This window comes from Labrus mixtus, chromosome 1 (assembly GCF_963584025.1).
Source record: "Labrus mixtus chromosome 1, fLabMix1.1, whole genome shotgun sequence".
NCBI lineage: Eukaryota > Metazoa > Chordata > Actinopteri > Labriformes > Labridae > Labrus > Labrus mixtus.
Genome location: NC_083612.1, coordinates 23,825,896 through 23,849,434, shown reverse-complemented (window position 1 = coordinate 23,849,434; position 23,539 = coordinate 23,825,896). Strand labels below are relative to the sequence as shown.

Below are 23,539 nucleotides of genomic sequence, written 5' to 3'. Positions count from 1 at the left end.
AGAATTGATTAACCATGTCTGGATGTGTGGCCACATAATCAGCTTTTACCTCTGTAGTTGTTAATTTAACTGAATTGCCAAGGGAAACACAAACCATTTTAATGAGTGTTCAGAAATTAAATACCCTAAACAGCTTGCACTAGGTGCCACAACCAGAGCAAACCAATGAGGCTGATCTAAGCAATGGGCTGGGCCGAGCCCAGGACCTCACAACATCTGGTGACCCTGTGTGATCATTACTTAGCCTGCTGCTCACACACACACTTCCTGTTTCGACATAGCACTTTATACTTGTCATCGCTGTCCAAGTGGCGAGTGTGCATCAAAGACAGCGTTAAAACATCGAGTTACAGGACAGGTCGAAAGCTGTTTTCACACTTGCCAAAGCACGAGTGGAAAATTAAACAGTGATGAAAACACTGATAAAACTTGATCAAATGTTTTTAATTCCTAGGGGTCCAAAGCGAGACAAATGAGACAGAAAGCATGAAAGTGTAGCTACTTGAGAACATGGGACAGTGAACAAACAATTAGTGTCTCAAAGAATGTCTGATGAAACCCGAGATAATCTAACTTCAATTAAAAGAACAGTTATCACATGTTTTGTAGTTATTTATGTTGTGTGGGTGTGGTAAGTTCTCTATCGTCAGCGAGGCCAATTAAATGTTCTATTACACTTTAAATATATTGACTATGAAATTTCAGTAGCAGACCTGCTGTGGTAGGATTTTCTGAAGAGATTATGTATTCCTTTGTCACTAATCTTTTAGTGCTTGCATTCCCTAACTCAGAATGACAGACCCATCATGGCACATCTCTCACTTTGTGCAGCATTGCAAACACTCTCGCTTACTTGTTAAGACAACCATCATATCCAAGTTATAAGTTATAATAAGAACTGTATCGTTACACAAGCACTGATATAAAAAATAGGCCAGAATGCATGTCAAATCCTTCCTTAGGATGCTCTACAGTCATATAGTCATACTGCGGTTAGAGTTCCTCCTGCTCATCTTTTTATTTATCTAAATGGCAAGGAAGCTAAGCCATTAGGTCTGTGCTGCCTGACTGCCTGAGGGCCAGCTGGAATGAGTTCTCTCTCTGAGCCGCTCATCTGGCCGCCATGGCTGCTTTCATAAACAGGAGGAACCACGTCCTACATAGTTTCACTGCTGTCTAACATGATCCAAACACATGTGCCACAGCAGACGGCGTCCAAGTCAGGAGATAAGAGAAGAAACAGGCAGAGAAGAGGAAAAGACAGACACTATAAGGACAATAGGCGACGCAGAGTCCAAGATGCCTCAGGCAAAGGAGGGTCCTTTCCTTCCTTTTCTTTCGCCCACAGAAAACAAAGTTACAGCTATTCGGCATGTGGAGGCATGATGAGGCCCGGGTCAGCATGAAAACACAGTTAAACACACGGGTAGCCTACACGCAACAGTTGGCCATCACATGTTATAAACACATGTGTTTGGAAATCATCCTGCATGCATGCCATGTATAACATAGCTGGTTCTACAGTTAGCAGGTGTGTGTTATTTAGCAACACTTTATCACAGCATTATCCAAAAGGGTTGTCATTTCACTGTAGGCTACATCAGAGCTGCAGTAGGCCTAACTCTTCTTTGTATAGTGCTGTAGGATGCTGGCCTGGCACCTGGCCAACTCTGAGGTGAACTACGCATTCATTTTAATATTGTTTTTAGCCTATAGCTTATCTCACTCAGCTGTTGCTACTTTATTCATTTATGTTTCATTTTTCACTGTCTACACAAAAATATTATCCCATATTAAACTTTTAAGTAGTTTCCTGCTTAATTGTTGTTATTAAAATGTCAGCCTAGTACCTAACCTATAGAATATTTACGACTTTTTAGGCTAATATTTTCCGACAAATAAATGCGTCTGCTGTCCACAATTCATGTGTTTCGATTTGATATTGGAAATTGCCAAGACGCTAGTTTGCAACCTCGAGCTTCTTATCAGCAGTGTATTAACGTGGTAAATAACTGTTTTGTAATGTAACTGTAATTCTTCATTGTGGTAGACTGGGGGGAAAAAAAATGGAAAACACCATAAAGCAAACAGGCAAGGTGAGGTATCCGCTGGCATTCGCGGTTTCCTAGCCTTCAAAATGCATCCAGCAGCATCACATAAGGAGCATTAGACATTCAACGAGCGACAGGGCTTAGAAATATGCCAGACCTAACGGAGAAAAACGCTATCAATACCTTTCTTCTCTTCTCTCCCTCACTGTCACCCGATCTTTTCATGTTCCTGGAGTTGTGTTTACACTGCCTCGCTTGCAGCAGGGGTGACGCTGGTTATTGTAGTCCACGAATACACGGTAATCTCAAACTATTCTTACATACAAAGTTCTCAAGATAGATTTTCCCTCTTTTTTGTCTTAGTTGGAGCTCACCTATGAGTATTTTCTGCGTAAAAAGACTTTTTGTTGGGGAGTTTTTAAAGGAAACGTTTAAAGCCCAGCTATGAGAACTACATGTCCCAGATGAAGCGAGTGCTTGCGGCGGAAGGAGCTTTGGCACACTCTAGAAGTTGCACTGAGCAACTGCACCGCAGGTACAGATCTACAAATGAAAAATATGCTCGTCAACGTGGTTATAAATCAGCGATTTAAGATCAACAGTTCTTAAAATGGCTGTGACGTTTAACAATGAAACATTAAGGGGCCAAGAGAGCTATGTACCAGTGTTTTTGTCACAAGGGCCTGCTTTGGAATAAATAGCCTATCAAATATTTTCCTTAAAATAATCTGGTCTTCAACATGGATATTCCATATGCTTCCTCTTTAGCTAAATCAAAGCAGTGCCTCTTTGATCTCAGACTATGTGTAAAAATAGCAATCATGCTTTGAACTATCCAGTTCAAGTCCCGCCAACCTTCTTTCAACTCTTGCATGCATTTCAAATCCAGGTGCTTTTCTGTCGGTGTGGGCTTCAACCATGTCAGCCCTTTTCAACTCACTACCGATCATGAAAGAGCACCATAAACTTACAGCCTCAGTGTGGCTGCGTTAATGCATCACCCACAGTTGAAGTCCCTTTAAGAGTTCATCCAGATTTCCCATAACATGTTTTGAATAGTGCTGAAATGTGTTCTGTCCATTGTTCCTATCAAAGCACATGTGAAATACATAAAGGGTTTCACAGATGGATCAGCAGCGGTGGTGGTTGGAAGGTGGTGCAGGGGCGGATTGCAGGGTTCTGAAACACCTGCTACATATTACCTTTACAGACTTTGATCAGTGTCTTCATTAGTTTCCTTTGTAATCTCTTTTCTTTTATGGTAAAGCTGACCCAAGTGAGACCTGTACAGTGATTTAACGCACATGTTTCTTTCACCTGTCTTGTAAAATGCTCAAAAGTTCTCCCACTTTCAAAGATGCCGGTGTCTCTGGCATGCCTTTCTAATAAACGGACGGGGTTCTTTTGATTCCTATTTATAACCTACATTTCCTTTCCTTTGTCCTGGTCTTCCAGGGGTAAAATATGTTTGAAAAATGCCCTTGGAATAATTTTGTGAAAACTAGATCCATGTGCATGCTTAAGTTTTTTAAGATACCTTTTTGTCAGCCCTGTTAGAGCTACAATGAAGGAAAGCAAACTCACTGTTCATCCAACCTCCTTTACCCAAAACCATCATAATGCAATGTACCTTTTATGAGTCAAACTCTTTCACTTATTCACGCTGTCAGTCCCTCTTACGGTTAACATTTAAGGAACAGTTGGTTCTGTAGTCTGTAGACCTACATTCTTCAAGTTAATTTAAGTGTGAGGCCTTTAATGGCAGACAAATAAGATGGACCACTTGTCCTATATCCTTTAAGTAGCTTGGTTTGAGTTTGTCACTTGTGGTCCAATTGTAAGTCCTTAAGCCCCCCCATGGATAAAGGATCATAATTATGCGGTGAGAGCTGGATTATTCACAGAATTCAATTTGTGTTTTCTTTTTTTTTTTCTGGTAATGGGGTTTTGTTGAATGAACATGTCATTATTAGCTAAAGGAATAACAGCGAGCCTATATGTCCTATGTCCAGTAACACCAGGCTACCATCGCCTCTTTATCTCATTTAGTTACGTGTATTTGAAGACCATTTGATACTGGACTACTCAAGATCAAGAAAAAACAATCCTACAGGAAGACTTTTCAATGTCCCCATTTGAAACCACAGCTAGACATTTTTACACACAAACTTGAAAATAAAAAAAAAACACTGGTAGATTGAAAATGATGAGCTCTAAACAAGGCCAGGCCTGCTGAATTATCTTGTATACAGTTTTGGGGGGAATACAGATGGGCTGCTAGCTGTAGCTTCATATTTACTATACAGATATGAAATGTATTTACTTTCTCATCTACTAGCACATTTTAAATACACCTAATTATGGCTAAAATAATTCCCTTTACCCTGGCTCTGAACTTATTTTACAAACCTCAATAACCAACAACCTTAAAATAAAGTACAAGCTGTAGCTTTGGCAAAAAAAACTTTTTTTGAATCCTGCACCCCTCAATTCAAACCATAAACCCAATCCATCAATACTTTATGCTATTTGAAAAAACATGCCAAATTATCATTCATATATTCTCACTGTCACTGTGATGGTCTACAAGACAAGATTAAAGGTCTCTGGATGTTTTTCGCTGTATGGTCAGATTTGAAAGTCTGTGAACAATCATAATGTTATTATAATTATGATAGAGGCAAGCCAATTACCTTCTCCAACAATGTCTGTCATTTGTCCTACAGTAAATCAGGCCCTAAAACAGGCACCTTCCCTCTCATGTCCAACCCCTGCATGGCAGGGTCATTCCTATTCTCTCTCTGATGCGGTATAACATGGGACGAAGGCCAAAAAAAAAAATCCCTTTGAACCTCTTCCACCATCAAATAGCCCTCTTTACTGGTCTGTCTGTACTCATGATGTGGGTATGTTTTCTGTTATTGGACATTGCATCAGATCCGGATGACCCCACATGGTTCTTTTTCTAAAGAAATGACTGTAAAAAAGATCAGCAGAACATGGTACTATAATGTAGTGAGGCACAGTAAAGGAAGACAAAAGCCATTGTGTTTTTTCTGTATTTAATCCAGAGCCAATGCCTGCACTTGAAACTTTTGCATTGCCTGAAGATTGACTCACACTAAAAGCACACCCTTTGTGGGAATAATCATATTTCCAATGTAGGAGTTTCTATAGGGCCACCTAGTTTGTATTATTACGTTATCAAGTTAGAATGTGGTTTCCTAAAAGAGGAGGCAAACTACTGGAAAACAATACAGCCAGGCATTGTCCTGCACCACACAAGACCTCTGGTGAAGGTACTGTTAGAATTGTAAACAGCATGTTTTGCTCACCACAATTTTAGCCAGGGAGCATCAAGCCTACGTAAAGACAAGCTCTTTTTTTTTTTTTTTTTATATCGAATACACATATGGAGCAAGTATGTGCCTTCTCTGCTTTCTAACCTTCATTGCTTAGCCCAAGGAAACTGTTATTTGTCAGTGCTATAAAGCAGATTGCTGCCCAGTGGTTTCAATTAACATCAAAGAGCTCTTTGCAGGCCGTAATAGTTATATCAGAACCTGAAATGTATTATTTAGGTTCTATGCTGTAATCCTCCAAACGATTATGTCGGTGTTCAGTCGAGGGTTTTCTTTTTCTTGCCGACTTTTTGCATCCCATGTACCCCACCGCCTCCGTCTGGTTCCTTTGAAGCACCCCCACACCACCCCTGCACGGTCTCTTTGTAGCACCAGGGTACCTGTGTGGCTCACACCCGGTGGCCTATTAGTTACAGGGAATAAAAAGAGCCACTAGTGATGGAGAAGATGAAAAGTGATTTAGAGCTACATGGGTTGTTTTTGTTAGATTTATGGTAGGTGTAGTTATTAATGTATCACTTGAGACGTACAAAATTATTTTGCATGCATAGTGCAAAGTAGAGAAATGCATGTTAAATTGCAGGTGAGTTCCTTTTTTGAATAATTTTATAATAACAGTCTTGAATCTAACGCTAACTTCATGTCATTTTTATAATCAAAATCTTACATGGCGACATCAGCTCCCTTATTAGTTAAATGTAGGATTTTTATCATGTTAGATACCAACAATAATACACATTTTTTGCATAATAATCTGTATTGTAACCAGGATTTGGGTCCTTTGAATCACAATTAAAAGAAGTGACATTGAAAGATACGTTTAACCAAACAACATGTTAGGTCCAGAGCCCAAATGTTATGTCTGAGTAAGCAAGTTATTAATCCTAGAATAAAAATGTATTTGAATTTAAAGTTAAATGAATGGCGTTGTCATTTGGTGAAGTTCTTTTCTGCCAACCCAACACAGAATAACAGCAGGATGAAGAAAGTTTTTTCCTTTCATTTTTTTCCCAAAATGATCAATGAAACATATTGCCTTCTACATATATTCTGACTTCCAATCACTATTGTTTATAGAGAAGTCCAGAGGATCAGTGCAAATCATCTTAAAATGTAGTCGTTCATTGGGATTGTTATGGGAACAGGCGTTCCAGAGTTGATTGGCGGCTTTTGTCTTACAAACTACCTTTTGTTAATTCCTTGTGAAAAATGATTTTTAAAGTGACAAAAAAAAACCTCTGCAAGAAAAGAGACGATTTATTGCCTTTAGCCCTCACCTGGAATATTGTTTAAAAACGTGGCAACGCGTGTCTCATTCCTTATGTGCAATAGAGACTATTAAAGATGGGGTACAAAAAGTTCATACATCATTCAATGCATGTTGATTATTTCTTAATAAATGTAAATAGCGCCACAGGAAAGAGGCCTTTGGTTAGCGAACAGAAAGCGCTCGCAGCATAAGGTCTTAGATGTGGTGCCTGGGATCACTTCCAGATCCTGAAATAGGGAAGTGCTTTGCCATCGCTGTGATTTCAATATCATGATCACTGAGCACTTTTATAAGAGCCCCATTAAAAAGTGAGGTTTTGACATACAAAAGAGGCTACTCTAAAATCTCATGCACATTGTAAGGCTGAAAGACATTATAAAACTCAACACAGAAGCATACATCCTCTGTGTGTGTCCTCGCCTTGTGGGACGCCAGGAGGGGAAAATCTTTTGTAGGAGCAGGAACGACCCATTTTCTGGAGAAGTCTGTGCCCTATCGCTCTGCACCATGCTGCAGATTACTCTCACATGTGTTCAGCATAATGGAGGACCGGACTTAACTTATAACAAAGACGTCTGCCTGAAATACGCCGATTTGTCAAAATGCGCCATGATCTAAGAAATAAGTCTCTCTGAATGGGACCAGCTGAGGTGGACACAATGGCCCAGTTTGACCCCTGGCTCCACCTGCTCCTCATAGTGTTTATAAAGTGCCAACTCCTCTCATTAGCGCTCCTATTACCGCAGAGTTATTGCAGCCGGGCAGATCAAACGCAGCCTGAGTGAATAACAATGGCTGAAATGGCATTAATATGATATGTAAGAGTTCAACAAATATTGTGCAGGATCTCTTTGATGGGGACTGTTTTACATTAGAGGCTTTTTATTGGGGCTTTTCTGCTCTTTAATGTGCATGTTTTCCCCTTGAGTCAGTGTTACCGGGGGTTGAGGTCTTGTTGTTTGACCCACTGCTGAATTCAGTGGAAGACTCACATACGGCGCACATAAGATAGTCATTGTTAATACACACTCAGGACATATATTGGTAGTACTTTGGGGGAAACTACATCCAGGGGTCTTTTGATGTGAAAATCAAACAACTCCCCTCTCTGGTTCATGAAGGTCTTTTCTTTTTTTTTATGATATTTCACCGGTGCACTGACGCCACACACACTTATTGAATTAATTTGCCCATTTGTTACTAATAAATGTAAAAAAGCGTGGACTGATGAAAGCGATTCATGTTTGGCAAGTGATCAAGAATCCATTCGACAGCCCAAACTGTACTCCAACCCTCAAAGTCTGACCACAGACATGAACATTGAAATGTGTTTATTTATCCATGCACATTTCTCCCTGTGTCCAAATGAGTTGACATTAAGGAGCGTGCTGATGGTGACAGGTACATTTAACACGGGATGAAAAGTTTAAATCACACCCAACTTCCTGTATACAGAGCTTTTTACACTTTCTTAGAGGCCACCTTCACATCTGATTATTGTACATTTAAGTGAATGGCAGGTTGGTTTACAATGAGACATGGGCAACTTACACTCCTCTCTCCAGCCCACCCTCAAAGGCCAAATTAGTAGTAGAGAGCCTGTAGCATAAAATCTGTCATTTCCAGTTTGCTTCTCATTAGCATTCAGTGTACTTCTTCTTTTCTTCCCTCTTTCCTGCAGGAATGTAGAAGGACGAGTGGAAAAGCCACATGAAAAAAAAATAGCCACAAAATAAATGTAAAAAGTAAATGTTTTCATGCAGAGTAAAAAAGAATATGTTTCAACTGCACAACCCCTTCTACAATCTGCAAAGTTACAAAGTGTTTCCATTCAGTCTGCTTACCTGAGTAATGTGCCCCTCGACTGTGTTTGAAAAGGAGACTCACGGACAATGTAGCGTAATTCTCTGAGCAGTATTGAAAATCTTGAGGACACAGTGCCACATGTGTTTGCATGTCTGTTTGGTTTGGCCAAAAAACTGACAGCAGCTTCTGGTTATCCAGAACCCATTAGATGCTTTGATCCTAAAATGGGCCTTGTTTCCATCTGCTGAAAATAGAGTTCTGTGTTTGTGCTGTGGTAAACAGATTGAACCTCTGTGATTTGTTTTAATGTGTTAAATACGATGTCTTGCAAGATCATTTTTTAGATACACAGGAATCCCGTCATCCTCCATGATCTCAATCTAATTGTTACCACCATCAGTAACTGATTTCACCGCGGAAATATGAACATGTAATGATGAGCGCTTTCAGAACCATTAGTCCCTATAGGTGTTTCTCTGTGTAATTACTAATGTTTTGGTGATGTCACAGTGTACGATTTACATCCTGACCTCAGATGTCACAAAGTACCACACACCTAGAGCTAATATTTTCCATGCCACTCTGACACAAAAGCAGCCTCAAGCCGACACTGAAGCCATTGAACCATTGTGCAAATGATGTTGTTTGGTGGTGTACTGTTAAAGTAAATGCATAAAGAATGTGGATTTGCCATGCTATAGGCGGGGGACAAGGGATTGTCTTAAAAAGGAAAAGCCCAACAGCTTTTTTACACATGTAGACGATATATGTCACAGAGCCAAGTCCTCATTTCAACACCATGTCAAAGACGGCTTTGGACGGCATCCCAAGCTCTGTGCTTGTTTGTCTTTTGTCAAAAATAAAATAAAAAAAGGACATCTACCCGGCGGTGCCAAAGCACCCCAGGCCCTTTGATATGTGAAAGCCTAACAGTGGGACTGCTCCCTGCTCAGCTGGTACCCAGATGTGTGTGTGTGTGTGTGTGTGTGTGTGTGTGTGTGTGTGTGTGTGTGTGTGTGTGTGTGTGTGTGTGTGTGTGTGTGTGTGTGTGTGTGTGTGTGTGTGTGTGTGTGTGTGTTTGAGCGATTGTGTAGGGGGAGCCCGCTGTCTGAACCAAGCGCAGATTAGTGACTCTTTTTTTTTATTCCTAATAAATAAACCCCAGTGCATGCTGGGTTATGTGCAGGGGAAGAAAAAAACACGCCGCTAGCCAATCATAAGCAGGTGGTAGAGCTTGGTGGCTACAGACCCTGCAGCTCTTATCATAAAACAACTGCACTTTTAACTTTAATTGTACTTGTGGATATATTTTGGGGTTTGGGTTAGAAGTGTTTTATTACTTCAGACTGGAATCAAAGCAAAAGAAATGTAATTATGTTAAAAGCAGGCAACAATTTGGTTGTAATGGATGGTGGCCAACTTTGGGCTGAAGCCACTGATAGGGGTACTGCCACACACACACACACACACACACAAAAACAAACACACACACACACACATATATATACACACACACACACACACACACACACACACACACACACACACTGGAAGAAATCACTATTTGCAAAATGTAAAACTTCAACAGAATCAAAAACGTGTGACCTTTCGGCTAATCATCAACATTATCTACATTTCATAATTAAATAATTACAAACATTTATTCAGTGCATAACATTCATCTGTGTGTGTGTGTGTGTGTGTGTGTGTGTGTGTGTGTGTGTGTGTGTGTGTGTGCGTGTGTGCGTGTGTGTGTGTTCCTTTTACAACTTGTCAGTCATCAGTAAGGGTGCCCAAAATAACAGCTGCAAAACAGGTGACACTCTCAGAAACACACAGGCACTTCCGTGGATCCAACTCTTTCCTCACACTCCTCCTGCTTTAAAATACTGCGCGTTAATCCCGAAGCCGTCTATTTGGTGAACTGTAGTAAAAGGCCATAGGTAGATCTCTGTGGGATGTCCTCGGCTGCAGTTTTGTGGGCTGATGGCCCCCAGTGAGTCTTTCTCTCCACACAGAGCGAGAGATTATGATGAAAGGAGCAAAGAATGAGATGACACACCCTGTCTCTATAATTTGCTGCTTCATCATGAACAGAGGTATTAGACCCCCCCCCACCCCCACCCCCTTTCACCACCACCACCCCCTTCTCTCGGGAGAATCTTACATGTCACAGCGCACAGTGCCTCTCTATGAGTCAGTCACCTCAGGTGTTTCGCACGCACATCATCTCCAGCGTGGCATGTCGTCAGATTACTTCATCCACAGCATCTGAGATCACAGGGAAGAGGACATGATTGATAATGCCAGGCAATGATGCTTTACTAAGTGTCCCTCACCAATAAGAAATTGGGTAGGGTACTGTGCCTTGAGTATCTCCTTACCCAATTTTGTTTTGTAAGATTCCAACAAAGAATATTTTTTTGTGCTGAAGCTGAGTCTTTTTTCTGCCCTGCCAGGAGTAGAACTCTTGGGGGAAAGTGAGATGTAAATTGTCTTTTTGGTAGATTTTCACATTGTTTAACTTATTTAAAAATGACTTCTGGGGGCAATGACAAAAGTACAGTCTGGTAAGTAGTGCTGAAGTTCATACACAAACCATTTTTGGCCCTGTTGTCAATTTAATTTAATGTTCTCAAGACATTTTTTCATCAATGTTAATCATTTCATTATATGGCTGTCCCTACTGATGACATAGTGCTAAATAGGAGTGAAGATGTTTCGCTAACAGGCTACATGTCTTAGTGGAAGAATGTCCCACAAATTAGTTGTACTCTGTGAGTATATTATATTAAAAATGCCTATAAGCAATGCATTCATGCAGTAATTGCATTTCTACATTTTTCCTCATACATTTGCCATCATTATTTCCCATTTCCATTGTTTTCCATTGAAGATTCTGCTGAACAAAAAAGAAAAATTGACCCCTTTTTGACCCATCTGGTATCTGACCCCACTCTCACACACTGTAAATTGTCAGACGATTAAAAAAAAAAGCACAAGAAGAGCAGCAATTGAAATGCTGAACCACAAAAACATCAGACTGTCATTTCGGGGCCTTTCCCATAACCCTCAGCTCTTGATAATTAGTCAGCAATTGGAGATAAAGCGTGTGATTGGGAGTGAAAACAATGTGGGGATCGCAGACTGTGGTTTGGAATGGCAAATTCCTCTGGGAGACACAAGTCTGTCACAGAAGGAAGCGCTTGATTTAAAGGCGTTGATTCAGTAAATTACGCGCTCAGAGAGGCAGCACAGAAGTTTTTAATTGCAAACATTAAATTACAGACTGAGAAAATTGTGGCGTGTACAGTACAGTATGTATTTAGACGGAGATGCAGCTGTAGCTTTGGTCCTGATAAGTGTCAGCATCATCAAGACATCGACTTGTTTACGATGTGTGATTTCTAAATATGCAGGGGTGAATATACAAGTCTTGATCTCATTTACAAGAAAAAAAACAGCAGTGTCTTCTTTTTAGTGAATCATTTTGTTATACATTATTGACCATCATTTATTACAAATCTGTATTTTCCCAAAGCCTCTGGGAAGAGTTTTTAGCTTGTTATGAACCAGACAGAAAGGAATACTCATGCCTTTTTAAGGACCTACTAAACCAAAACAAGATAATCAGAATAAGATGGACTATTTCTAAATAGTTATTCTAAATGTAAGAAACTACTGCCACACATCTCTTGACTTGCTTGTTTTTTGCTGTATCCAATGTGCTTATCTGCATTTAAATGTTGCTGTCTTTTTAAGAATTCAGATTTTTTTTTTTTTTTTAAATACATCTGTTTTAAATTTGGCAGTTGTCATATTGTTAACTCATCACACAAAACCATTTAGGTTACTTTGTATCGAGCAACTATAAGTTAGTGGTTACCCATTTGTATTCTGCAGTTTGCATGTGGCATCTAACTGACTCACTTGTCCTCTCACCACGCTGAATTTCCTCCATATACGTACAAGTTGTGATATCCGGTCCACTGAAATGTCTACATAGTGTTTTTGGGTTTTCACTGTGGTCGTACTAATCTCCCAGTGGCACCAAACAGATTGGTGTCTCTATATTGGGCTCTGCAAAACTTACCACGCAACTATGTTGATCACTTAGTGGAAGGGTGTGTGTTTCTATGTGTGTGTGCGAAACCTGACTGTAGCAAATGTGTGTTTTAAGGGCCACTAAATACAGCCTGTGTGCTTGTGTGTGTGTGTGTGTGTGTGTGTGTGTGTGTGTGTGTGTACATACAGTGGCGTTGCACACGGGTGTGAACGACTTGGACTTGATTGTACACATCTGAACGTGTGCGTGTGACAAGTGTGTTGTGGGGGAGTCCTGTGTAATGTCAACAAACAGCAACAACAACAACAACAGTTACGCTGGCTGCCGCTGAGCCTCAGCTATGTTGTAATTAGAAGTGGATGAAAATGTGGGACAACAGGGCCTTTAACCATAACCAAACATTTCTCTCTCAGGCGGAGGATTACTGACACACACTCTGAGTGCGCTCTGCTTTCTCCTCTGCGTGCCACATGTCACCGCTCCTCTGGCCACTGATCCTCGTCCTTTCCTCTGCCACCGGCCATTTGGGTCTGCAGCCCAGATGTGCTACATGGTCACCTTCAACCACTCAACTGACTCATTCTTTGTGTATATTCGCCTGCAATTGTGTGCGCTTTGCAGTGTTATTTTTCCTTCAGTCTGTGCTGCCTCCCACTGGTTGGGTAAGAAACTGACACTTCAAACTCCATACCCCTGATGGAAAACAAACCAAAGTTACTCATTCTGCGCTGGAGTTAGCTACATCAACTAAATTCAGAAGTCACCGAACTGTAATGAATCATTTTCACATACTTCCTATATTTAGCCTCAACCAGTTGGAGCACCTAGAAGTTAAATCAATGCTAACAAGGAGGTGCAAATCTAATGCTGCCTCACATCTGTATTTCACACTGTCAAAAAAATGAATGATTTTTCCCTGCACCTCGGTTACAAGACCACCACATGCACGAATGAGTTTCAGGCTCTGAGCTCTACCACCATGTCCTGGCACTGGGAGCACATCTTAGAAAACTTGTAAACAGTCAACCATAATCATATGTAACCCTGAACGGAGACATGATTAATCTAATCCCAGCCTGTCTGAAAATCCCAGAAAATGTCTCACTTCTGGAAGGATATCAGGATGGGCTTGCCCTGTGGATATGCATCTCAACGGCTGTGAAAAGATAGAAGTAAAGTAGTTTTATCTTACTTGCTAAATTGATCAAGTTACAGTGAAGGCATGCTGTGTTGATGGGGAGTATGGAAACATGTCAACTGTTGCCGCTTTGCATCTCAGGCTGACCTCTGTGCATCCCCTTTAAGATAGATATTGAGTTGAGGAGTTTAATTGGCTGCAATAAAACAACACAAAGCCTGCTTTGTTTTCCAGATGCTCCATCCAAATAAGCAATACTACTGCCAGCACCCTGAGGATCTCAGCAGGGAAGCAGGGCTTCAAGTTCAGCTTTGGGCTTGACCCTCTGCATTCCTGTTCCCTGTGTTGTCCCTCCTCAGCTTCCACTGGGGTTCAGTCAGGTGGGAGCGAGTCCCTCATCCCCAGAGGCAGCTATAGAGGGGGGTTTGAATGCGGACAGAATGGTTAGCTCAGCAGCCTGTTGCTTCAGTTTGTTTGGAGCTGCGGTCCTCTCTGGAATATGTAACCAAATTCCTTTCCCTGTCCCACAATCGGAGTTTGCTGCCAGCTTCCCTGGCAATGAGGCCCTGAATTAGGGCCAGTCCTCCTGCTCATCCCACAAAGCCTTTCATGTTCCCAAACCGCAGCCTGAGCAAGGCGCCTCGGTTTCAACAGCAGCAGACCAGCATATGTTTGCCTAATTCCTGAGACATGATGACAGTGGTCTCCCAGCCACGAAAAGACAGCTTCACTTTTTTTCTTCTTCATCCTGCACTTTAATTATTATTTTCTGTTGTTGATGACTTCCAATAGTTACACACCACATGTTTTCTCATTACACATGTTTTTACTCTTTTCTTTTTTCTTTTTTTTTTTTTTAGCAACCCCTAAACTTTTCCCTGTCCCCCTCCTCCACCACCGCAGTCACCCTTGCTCTTCCCACAATGCTTTGCTAGCTCATGACCCTGCAACTGGAAAAAACCATAGAGCAGCGGGGGAGGATTTTTCATTGCCCAGCAGGAGATGGAATTATGGTTGGTTATTACCCGCAAGTGTTAGGTGTAAGAAAGGATCACAGAGCTGAGAGGTGGACACAGTCTTCCTGCCACAGGTCACAGCAGATTATCCTGATCTCATAAAGACAGGGCGTCACAGAGCAACACCCAGGGCTGCACCCACTGATGCCCTCTTGAACTTGAATTCACACTTACTGGCGCCTCATATACTATCAGCGGCTTTGTTTTTCCGCTGTCTGGGTTGTTTTAGTTAATATTTCGATGAAATGCAGAGCACTTAAATCACAGAATGCAAACAGGAATATGAATTTGGTGTTCTAAAAGTGTTTTCCAGCTGGAGGAGTTAGGTGTTAACCGAATCTTTACAGTGATGGATAAATTGACTGTTGCTGGAGACAAACCAACAACCGAACAGCGTTAGAACTTTGCATCCAGTCTCAACGTGTGGTTGTCAGGAAAAAAAAAAAAAAAAAAAAAGTACAACACCATGTTACATGTTTAAAATCAATCTTGGCTTTATTTACACATTTGATGGCGCCTGGAGAAGTGTTGAAAAATGTTGTCTGTTGTGTCAGAGGAGGCTTTACTGATGAAATGATGAGCAAAAACAACCACAAGAGGCATAGCTTTTAATACCCACACTATCTACAGTGTAATCTCCAACCTCTGCCTTTTTAAGCACAGAGTGTATTTACTGGAGAGGTGAAAAATAAAGCCACAAATCTACTACAAGAGCTCTTTGCAGCCAGAAGAAATAAGCAACCGAATCTCACTGAAAATAATCAGAATTTAGTGGCACATAATGGTTTGCTTTGAAGGGAAAGGTAGTCATATTTTCTGCTCTATATTAAACTTATCGGTAGCCCTGCTCTCTCCCCTCGGGCCGGTCTTTTGGGAACTAAGACTCCTTGGCACACATGGGCCGCCTGTGGCTGTCATTGCATGTGTTTAGTTTCACCGCTGGTTTCCTCCGGCTTACTGTGGCCCCGCTTTCCTCTCAGATGGCGTGTGACACACACTTATCCCTGGCAGATCTGAGCGTCCCCCTCCTGCCAAATCAAACAATTCTCTGTATACTGCTGACGTCTAACCCAATATCTTTGGACTTTTAGAAGACATGTGCTTTCCTCCACTTTTTCTTGTACAAATCTGACCAACGTTTCAAATACTCAATCATTAAATTCTCAGCACTGCTCGCTGAAACATTGAGAGTTTATTTTATTCTTGCATGTACAGACAGCCGCAATACATTTTTAGCAGCCGCAGCAGGAGCCGTGTGTATTTTAACGCGCTGGCCATATGTGGCACCCTGACCTCTTTCATAAACAGAACAGTCTGCAGTGCACCATGGGTCTGCTTCACCAGTTTGGGAGAGGGAGAGAAAGGGGGGTGGTGGAGTGGAGTGGAGTGGAGTGGGGGATACTTCGGGAGGGGTTCTTTTAGGGTGCTTTGAATGGGAGTCATGTTGGAGCCATTTCCCTTTGAGGAAAGATGGGCAGCACTTGAAACTCCGACTTTAATTGAGGTCCAGCATATTCTTGTATCAGTTAAGCCAAAGACTCCATCCGTCTGTTCAGCAGAAGGTTGACAGAATCAACTTGAGACAGAATCCCTGTCCGGAAACTATCAGGCAACATCAAGTCCTTCAGGCACGTCCAAATATTCCGGACTATTTCTAATCCAATCCTGCATCCTTTGTGCTTTGTAGTGCCGTCTTGGATGGAGAACAGTGGCTAGGTAGAACAATTAGCTTTCCATGAATAAACAGCTCTTTCTTTCCAAAACAGACGATCGGTCTCTGTGTTATGGGGTCTTTGATTGATGTGGGTGGCCACAGTTGAATGCTAGTTACTCTAAGCGGGCCCTCGGGCCTTGGAGCCCTATCATTGCAAAATGGCCCCCCGTGGCACTCTACCTGCAGGTATCAGGTGTTGTAAGAGCTTTGCGTGGGGGGGGGGTGGGGGGTGGGTTGGGGCAGGGTGGGGTGTAATTACACATGCATGTGAAGGGAAAGGCCTCTGAGGGTAATGAGGTCTGGAGGATGCTGCCATCTTAGCGGGTGGTCCCTCCCTCTACTCTGACACCGATTCCCTTGCCTCTCTGTCTGCGGCCGCTCACGCGAGTCGCCCGGGCCCTCCACCAACCCCTCCTCCTCACCCCGCGCTCGGACAATCTGATGGGCTTCAGCGGGGGCCTGGAAGTGGCGCCCACCCCAGTCACTCCAGCCAAGCGGGCTCCCAGAGCTGCTTCCAGGCATTTCATCACATTACATCAGATCAAAAGCAATAAGCTAATTACAAACGACTGTGAGCATGCAAGCAGTAAATACAGAATCAACATAATTGATTTAATCCTCTCAATGCTAAGTGAAAAACTTATCAATGCCGGGGCCAAAATTACATCCCGGTGTTCCAGGGCAATAGCGACAATTTGATGAATTAAAAAATCACATTGAGCTCATTCAACCAAAGTAAACTGTAGTGACACCAGAGGGATTCACACACAAACGCTTGGCTAAATAGAAAGGGAGAGATACGGTATGTAATTCTAGGCCTCAGCGTTGCGCCTTGGACACATTTAGACTCTTGTTTTGTTTGTTCATCTGTTTTCTTTTTTGCCATGAAGAGGGTTTTGTGTGCAGACTTTCCTCCATCATTCAACGTGGCTGTGGTTGGGGGGGGGAGAGGATGTTTTATGCATGCCTAAATATGCATCTTAAAAGCAAAAGCATTAGAAACGATAGTGAAAATGCAAAAGGTTTTCATCAGCGTTTACTTATTCATGATGCTCTGAGAAAAGCAACGTATTTTAGAGCAAATCCATGTTATCACTGGAGGAGCTCCCCCACAGAAGTCATTTTCCACCTGAGAACATGCGCTTTAATGACAGTTTGAGGTGCTGCTGCTGGAGCAGAGATACAGACTCCATGTTCATAACACATGCAATATCAAACTACAGAAAGGGGACGGGAGCTTTTCATAGAAAACTTGCACTTTACCATAAGGTCAAGGCTCCTTTGTATCTTATTTTATTTTTTAAGCATCTTTCTGGGATGAAATATCTTCTATCTTACAAGCCGTGTCCTACTCTCAAACATAACTATGTTTGTCCTGTAGAACAACCCTTACATTTTCTGCTACTTCAACATACATGCTGCTTTTCTCAACACACTTTTTAACAGATATTGATTTACTCTTTACTTCATCTTTCTTACGAGTTCAAGATAATGAATAAGCTTCTTTTCTGATTTTTTTGTTGGACCAAAATTGAACAAATAGTATTTACGAATATTTTACTGTGGCTCTTGTTACCTGCCTGTGTGTGTGTGTGTGTGTGTGTGTGTGTGTGTGTGTGTGTGTGTGTGTGTGTGTGTGCGTGCGTGCGTGCGTGTGTGTGAGAGAGAGAGAGAGAGAGAGAGAGCGAGAGAGAGAGAGAGAGAGAGAGAGCAATTACTTGTGTTAAATGGGCTTGCCCCCTTCTCGTCATTTGGCTGTTTTTCTGCGGTGGCAGGCCTCTCTCTGACCTCTCATATGTCACACAACGCTTGTATCCAGCATTGTTTCCAGGAAGATGTCGACTATGGCCTGATCATGAACTGCAAGCCCCCAACCAAACCAACATGCTGAGAGTTTGTAGTACAAGTAAGCCATCTAATGGACAACAATGGAAAACATATTCTATATCTATCTATCTATCTATCTCTACAGTATTTGAGTTTATAGGGTTTAAAGGGTTCATAAAGATTATTGCTCTGGAGTGGAGTAATTGCTGCGAATGAATGTCCAAACAGCAACCAGTGTCCTTTGCAACACAGTCTGTGGCTCGTTATTTTCTTATTTATCCTGCATAAATAACCTCAAATTATCCATAAAAACTTAATGTCTTAAAATTCTTCCCACTTCATCTGGCTCTGATTAATGCTTTTACAGCATGGAATTAAATGTGCTGGAGACACGACCCGAGCATGTATGGGCCCCAGAGGAGGAGAGCTGTGACTCCTTAAGGGGGAAGAAAAAAAAAAGAATTCCCTTTGTTTTATGTAAAGGGACACGTCGCTCTTAACTGCTTCCATGTGGCCTCAGTCAGTGCAGATCTGAGGAGTGAGGTGGCAACAGATAATAACGCAAATAAAACTCATGGCAGTTAAAGCGAATATACCAGCTGTGTTGTTTGAAATCGCTCGTCACTCAGCCTATCGTGTAGGCGTGTGATTGCTGGAATGGGACGGGGCCGAGCGGAGCGTGATAAACTTATAGTCTCACTTCTGGAAATGTTTGCATGGGCTCTTGACGGATGAGCAACACTTGTGTTTGCTGCAGCCTAAAAAAGAGTTGTGTATCTGCGTCTACAAAGACCACAGTAGCAGGTGTCTAATGTGAGCGTTTTGGTTATTCAACACACTAGTCCATTATGGCCGCTGAGCCGTGAGAAGAAGGGGGGAGGGGGGGTGCTGCTTCTTTAAATGGAATCTTTAATTTCACAGGCCTCTTGATATCCTGCTGCAGATGCAATTGTGTAACAGAAAAGAGGAATCAAGGCTTTTGAAAGCACATTAAGCAGAAAGCAATTAACCAACACACAGTAGTTAATTTTTGTATTAATACTTCAACAGCTGGTGCAGATTGCTTCCTCATTTTTATCTCCGCTCCAGCTGTTCTTCCAACGACAAGAACATTAAAGAGGATTTGTCCATAATAAAGTGGCTCCATATATAGATACCTCGCTGAGAATCAGAACCCGTAGGGAATGTGGATTTACATATAGAAGAAAAAAAAAAGTTTGGGGAAATGGACATCTTTTCAATACCCTGCTGGTCTTCCTTTCAGGGAGCAGCTCCAATGGGAGCTGTTTCAAAGCCCCCTTTTCTTGTCAGCCAAGTGTTGGCATTGGTGTACATTTCAAAGTCCTTTTTTTGACATCCTCTACAGATGTGCTGCCTGAAGGAACATTTGTTATATTGTGAATTGGGTACTAAAGGCAAGACCCGGGAATATTTGATTAATGCTCATACATATGGTTTGCCGAGGCTGAACTGCCTGTGCGCAAGTATCGACACTCAGTGAAGCCAAAAGGCAGTTGGATAAAAAATAACAAATTAAATTGAGTTTTTGTACTTTTTCTCTGGGCTACAGCTTTTTATATTTGAAGCATAATGTGGCTTCTATTCCTGTCTATGAAAACCAAATGTATCATGTTTTTGGATCAGCCTTGGCGAGAAAGGCCTGGCCATGGGGTCTAAGCTGACTGTCAAAACAAACATACCAGGAACAAGTTGAGACAGGCTGCCACTAGTGCCACATCCGTCCTGTTTTAAACCAGTGTAAACCACAAGACATGTACTTATGCAGCCCAGGCAGCTGCCACACTGTGCCACATGCCTGCTTGATTAAGTGAGTGCTGGGTATGGCTGTGTGATGGGCCTCGAGCAGGGGGGAAGAAGTGACTTCTCTCCTCTTCTCGTCAGGTTCTTGTAATAAGGAGCTAAATTGCTGCAGATTGTCCAGCGTCGCATTTTTGTTTGCCTTTTTTGAGTAGAGCCTAGAGATCAGAACAGTCTCACTTATTTGGGGACATTCTTGAACAGCAGCGTGTATACTTTACGACACAAACAGAACTGCTATAATGGAGCGATTTGGAGGATTTATGTTGCTTTCTGTAATTGAACATAATTGAGAAAGTGCTTGACACTTGATGTGGATTTGTAGCACCCAAAGAAACGTTTTTCTCTTGGCTGCTTTTCCAAATACTGGTCTCAAGTGAGATGACTGATTTTTTTGTTTTGTGTATGGAGATTCCCAACACTAATTAGAACAATATTGCATGGGTATCAGAATCCTTAAGCTGTTTAATCCCCTCACAGAATATGATTAACAATAGGAAAACTACTGTAATGGTTTGAAGATACCTCAACACACATACTTTACTGAATACATAGCATGAAAAAGAGTGATGCACATGCAGGAAAAAGTTCACCATTGACACTTTTTGCGACACCGAATTAGCAGCAAACATTATGAAAGTGCCATTAAAGTAAGAAATAAGTCTTAATTTATGGCTCTGGTCTGTTTGTTATTTGGCTACGCTACTGCTTTGTTGCATAAGCATGTGTGGAATAATTATGGACACAGTGAGATGGGATTTATAATGGGGCTGGGGATGATGAGGACTGTGCGGGGGGGGGGGGGGGGGGTGCAAGAGGGGGACTGTGGCCTTTTTCTGCAGCACCTCCAGATGTGCAGATGGGGGCTGTAGCACTGTGTGGTTCCACTTTAAACGCAGTGGGAGAGGAGCGTGGTCTGTGAAGTTTATGCTCCAAGTCCGGCGTATGCTTGCATGTGTGTGTATGTGTGTTGTTACCACTGTCACTACTATTTCATCTTTCATGTCATATGTGTGTGTGCATTTCGGAGAACACGTTGGCCGGACTTTTCTACTTGTGGCTGATAGCTCTTAAAAAATTTAAATAATTTTTTTTTAAAAAACAGCCAGAGAGACATGGGCTGTCTGTAAAGCACATTCAAGGGACACTGAGATTTATAAGTGACAGGTTACATGATTTCACCCTGCTAGCCCTGACACACAATTAAATCACATCTTTCAAATCACACACACACACACACACACACACACACACCACACACTTATCCTTTTCGTCATGCTACCCCACCTCTCACCTGAAGTTATACGTCATTGCTAAGTGTGTCTTGCCTCAGATCATCTGCTCAGCTGGTGTTTCTGGAAACGTATTTCAGCATCACTCCTTCTGCCGCTGAGCACTGCCGAGGCTCTCAGAGAGCCACTACATGTGTTATCCCCATCCAGAGGCCTCAAGGGGCTCCAGGGAACCAGGTGTTACTTCCTCCAGCTCTTTCTCCTCTTCCAGTGACAATAGAAGCTGCACTGCTGACCGGTGGGGATGGAAGACATTAAGGGCCTTAAAGTCAACTTATTTACCCAGCTGCCTGACACAGGAGAAGGCTGAAGTCATATAAAAAGCATAGCAGCACATTTATTAGACTTTTTCCTTTGTGAAAAAGTAGCCATATAGTCAGTTTCCATTGATAGCCTTAAGTGCTGTATAGGTCAAGGTTGCTGTATATTCTTTGGGGATAGCAACAAGATTATTTGGTCTTAAGAAGGTATTCTTTCTACTTTTGTTGGTTATGTTTTTGGTGCACTGTGGTGTTTAATAAAACCTTTTATTGGGTCCCATTTCAAAAAAATGTCCCCCCTTGTTAGCCCTGCTGTTAGTAATAATGGCAATTGACGAAGCATGGTGACGGCCATTGGGTAGCCCCTAATACAAGGCCCTGCCACCGCACGCAAACCCAAGAAAAGTTGTTTCTAAACAAAACAATAGCTGTATATTTCTGTGATCTGTCCCTCATGTGACATAAATCCAATGTCAGTGTGAGTCCTGTCACCCCTGTGTCAGCCACCCGCATGTCTTCAGACAGCCGTTAGGACCTGGTGGCCCTCTGTCTCCAACTATAAGCCGTGCACCGACTTTTTCTATGACTCCCAAATGTTGTATTAAGGCTGTACAGCCCTATATTCTTATAAATGTGAGCAAAGTCTTTACATGCCAAAACAATCTGCTTTCTTTGTACTCTGTCAGCAGCTCAGACTGTACTTTTCCTGGGCTGCTTTTGTTCACGGAGCATGTCTGCTGACTTTCCTGTGATCACCTGTGATATAGAAATGGAGCGCAGAGTCCTTTGATGGCCTGAAACAACAGCTGAAATGATGATTATATACCATGCCCTGTCATGAGAAGACAGCATGAAAGTTCACATTTTGTTCTAAAAAGCTTTCCTTTGATTTTTACATTTCAAAGTCTGGTATGATACAAATATGCCGGGCATAGATTATGCCACCCCTCCCTCTCCTGCCCTTTTTTTTTTTTTTTTTTTTTTTACATGCTGCTCTCATCACAGTGTATGCAGTGTAACCGTAATAACTTGCACATGTCCCACTTTTGTCTTTGCGGTTTTCATTCAGCTATAAATTGAAGGTAGACACTTTTTTCAGTGCCTCTTTGGGTGATGTGTAAGACAGGTTTAAATGGGTGTAATTTCACTTTGAAGCAATTGTGTGACTCATTAAATGGTGCCAGTTTGCGTCTGCGTTGCTGGTGGTTTTTGGAACAGTGCGAGGGCCCTCCGAGTCACTGTGCTTTAGGTCCTCTGCTCAGAAAGAAAAAGACATCTGGCACCCATTCGGGGCGAGAAGGCGAGTGCCAACATGAAAACATTAGTCGATTGACCAAATACTCTCAGCCTCAGTCTAACATGGCGCGCATGACAACCAAAATCGAAACCTTTCGGCAAGCTGCAGCATTTGCACTTCATGTGTTGCTCTAGTCTAAAGATTTCCCTTCGCTGACTCCAGCGCTCTTTGTAGTGAAACTGATCCTTATTGAGTTATGAAGGAAGCATTGCACAACTGTGTACCGTATACCCAGCCACTCTCAAATCTGCTTTAGTCAACATAAAGGGGGTGGTTGGTTCAGTTTTATATGAGACTAGAGACGATTTGGTGAGTGGCATGTTGTCACTACTCCCCCAATGTCCCCCAAAGCGTCACGTTTCTATTAGTTCTGTATATAACAGCTGGATGGTGACCCACACACTGAAGAAATGTTTCTTGATCAATCTGATTCCTTTCTTCTATATTCCCTGGTATCATTTATTTTTGTTTATTTCTTATGCAATAGATTTTTATCATTCTTAACATTTAAATAAGTGCTGTTGTGAAACGATGCAGTTTATTGGTTTTCTATTTTCCCTCGACCATATGGTCTTCACAGAACTGTTTGTGGTTTGAATTTTGCAATGTATGCACATGTTGT

The 23,539-nt window shown here is 42.0% G+C and overlaps 1 protein-coding gene across 1 annotated transcript in view; it reads right to left on the bottom strand.

The window, feature by feature from the left end:
* fto (FTO alpha-ketoglutarate dependent dioxygenase) overlaps positions 1–2,339 on the bottom strand; it is a 116,574-nt gene extending 114,235 nt beyond the window's left edge. Inside the window, exon 1 of the mRNA XM_061039117.1 lies at positions 2,235–2,339. Coding sequence (XP_060895100.1) covers positions 2,235–2,276 — 42 coding nt within the window. The 5' untranslated portion in view covers positions 2,277–2,339. The remainder of the gene's footprint in view (positions 1–2,234) is intronic.
* Between the last annotated feature and the right edge of the window lie 21,200 nt (positions 2,340–23,539).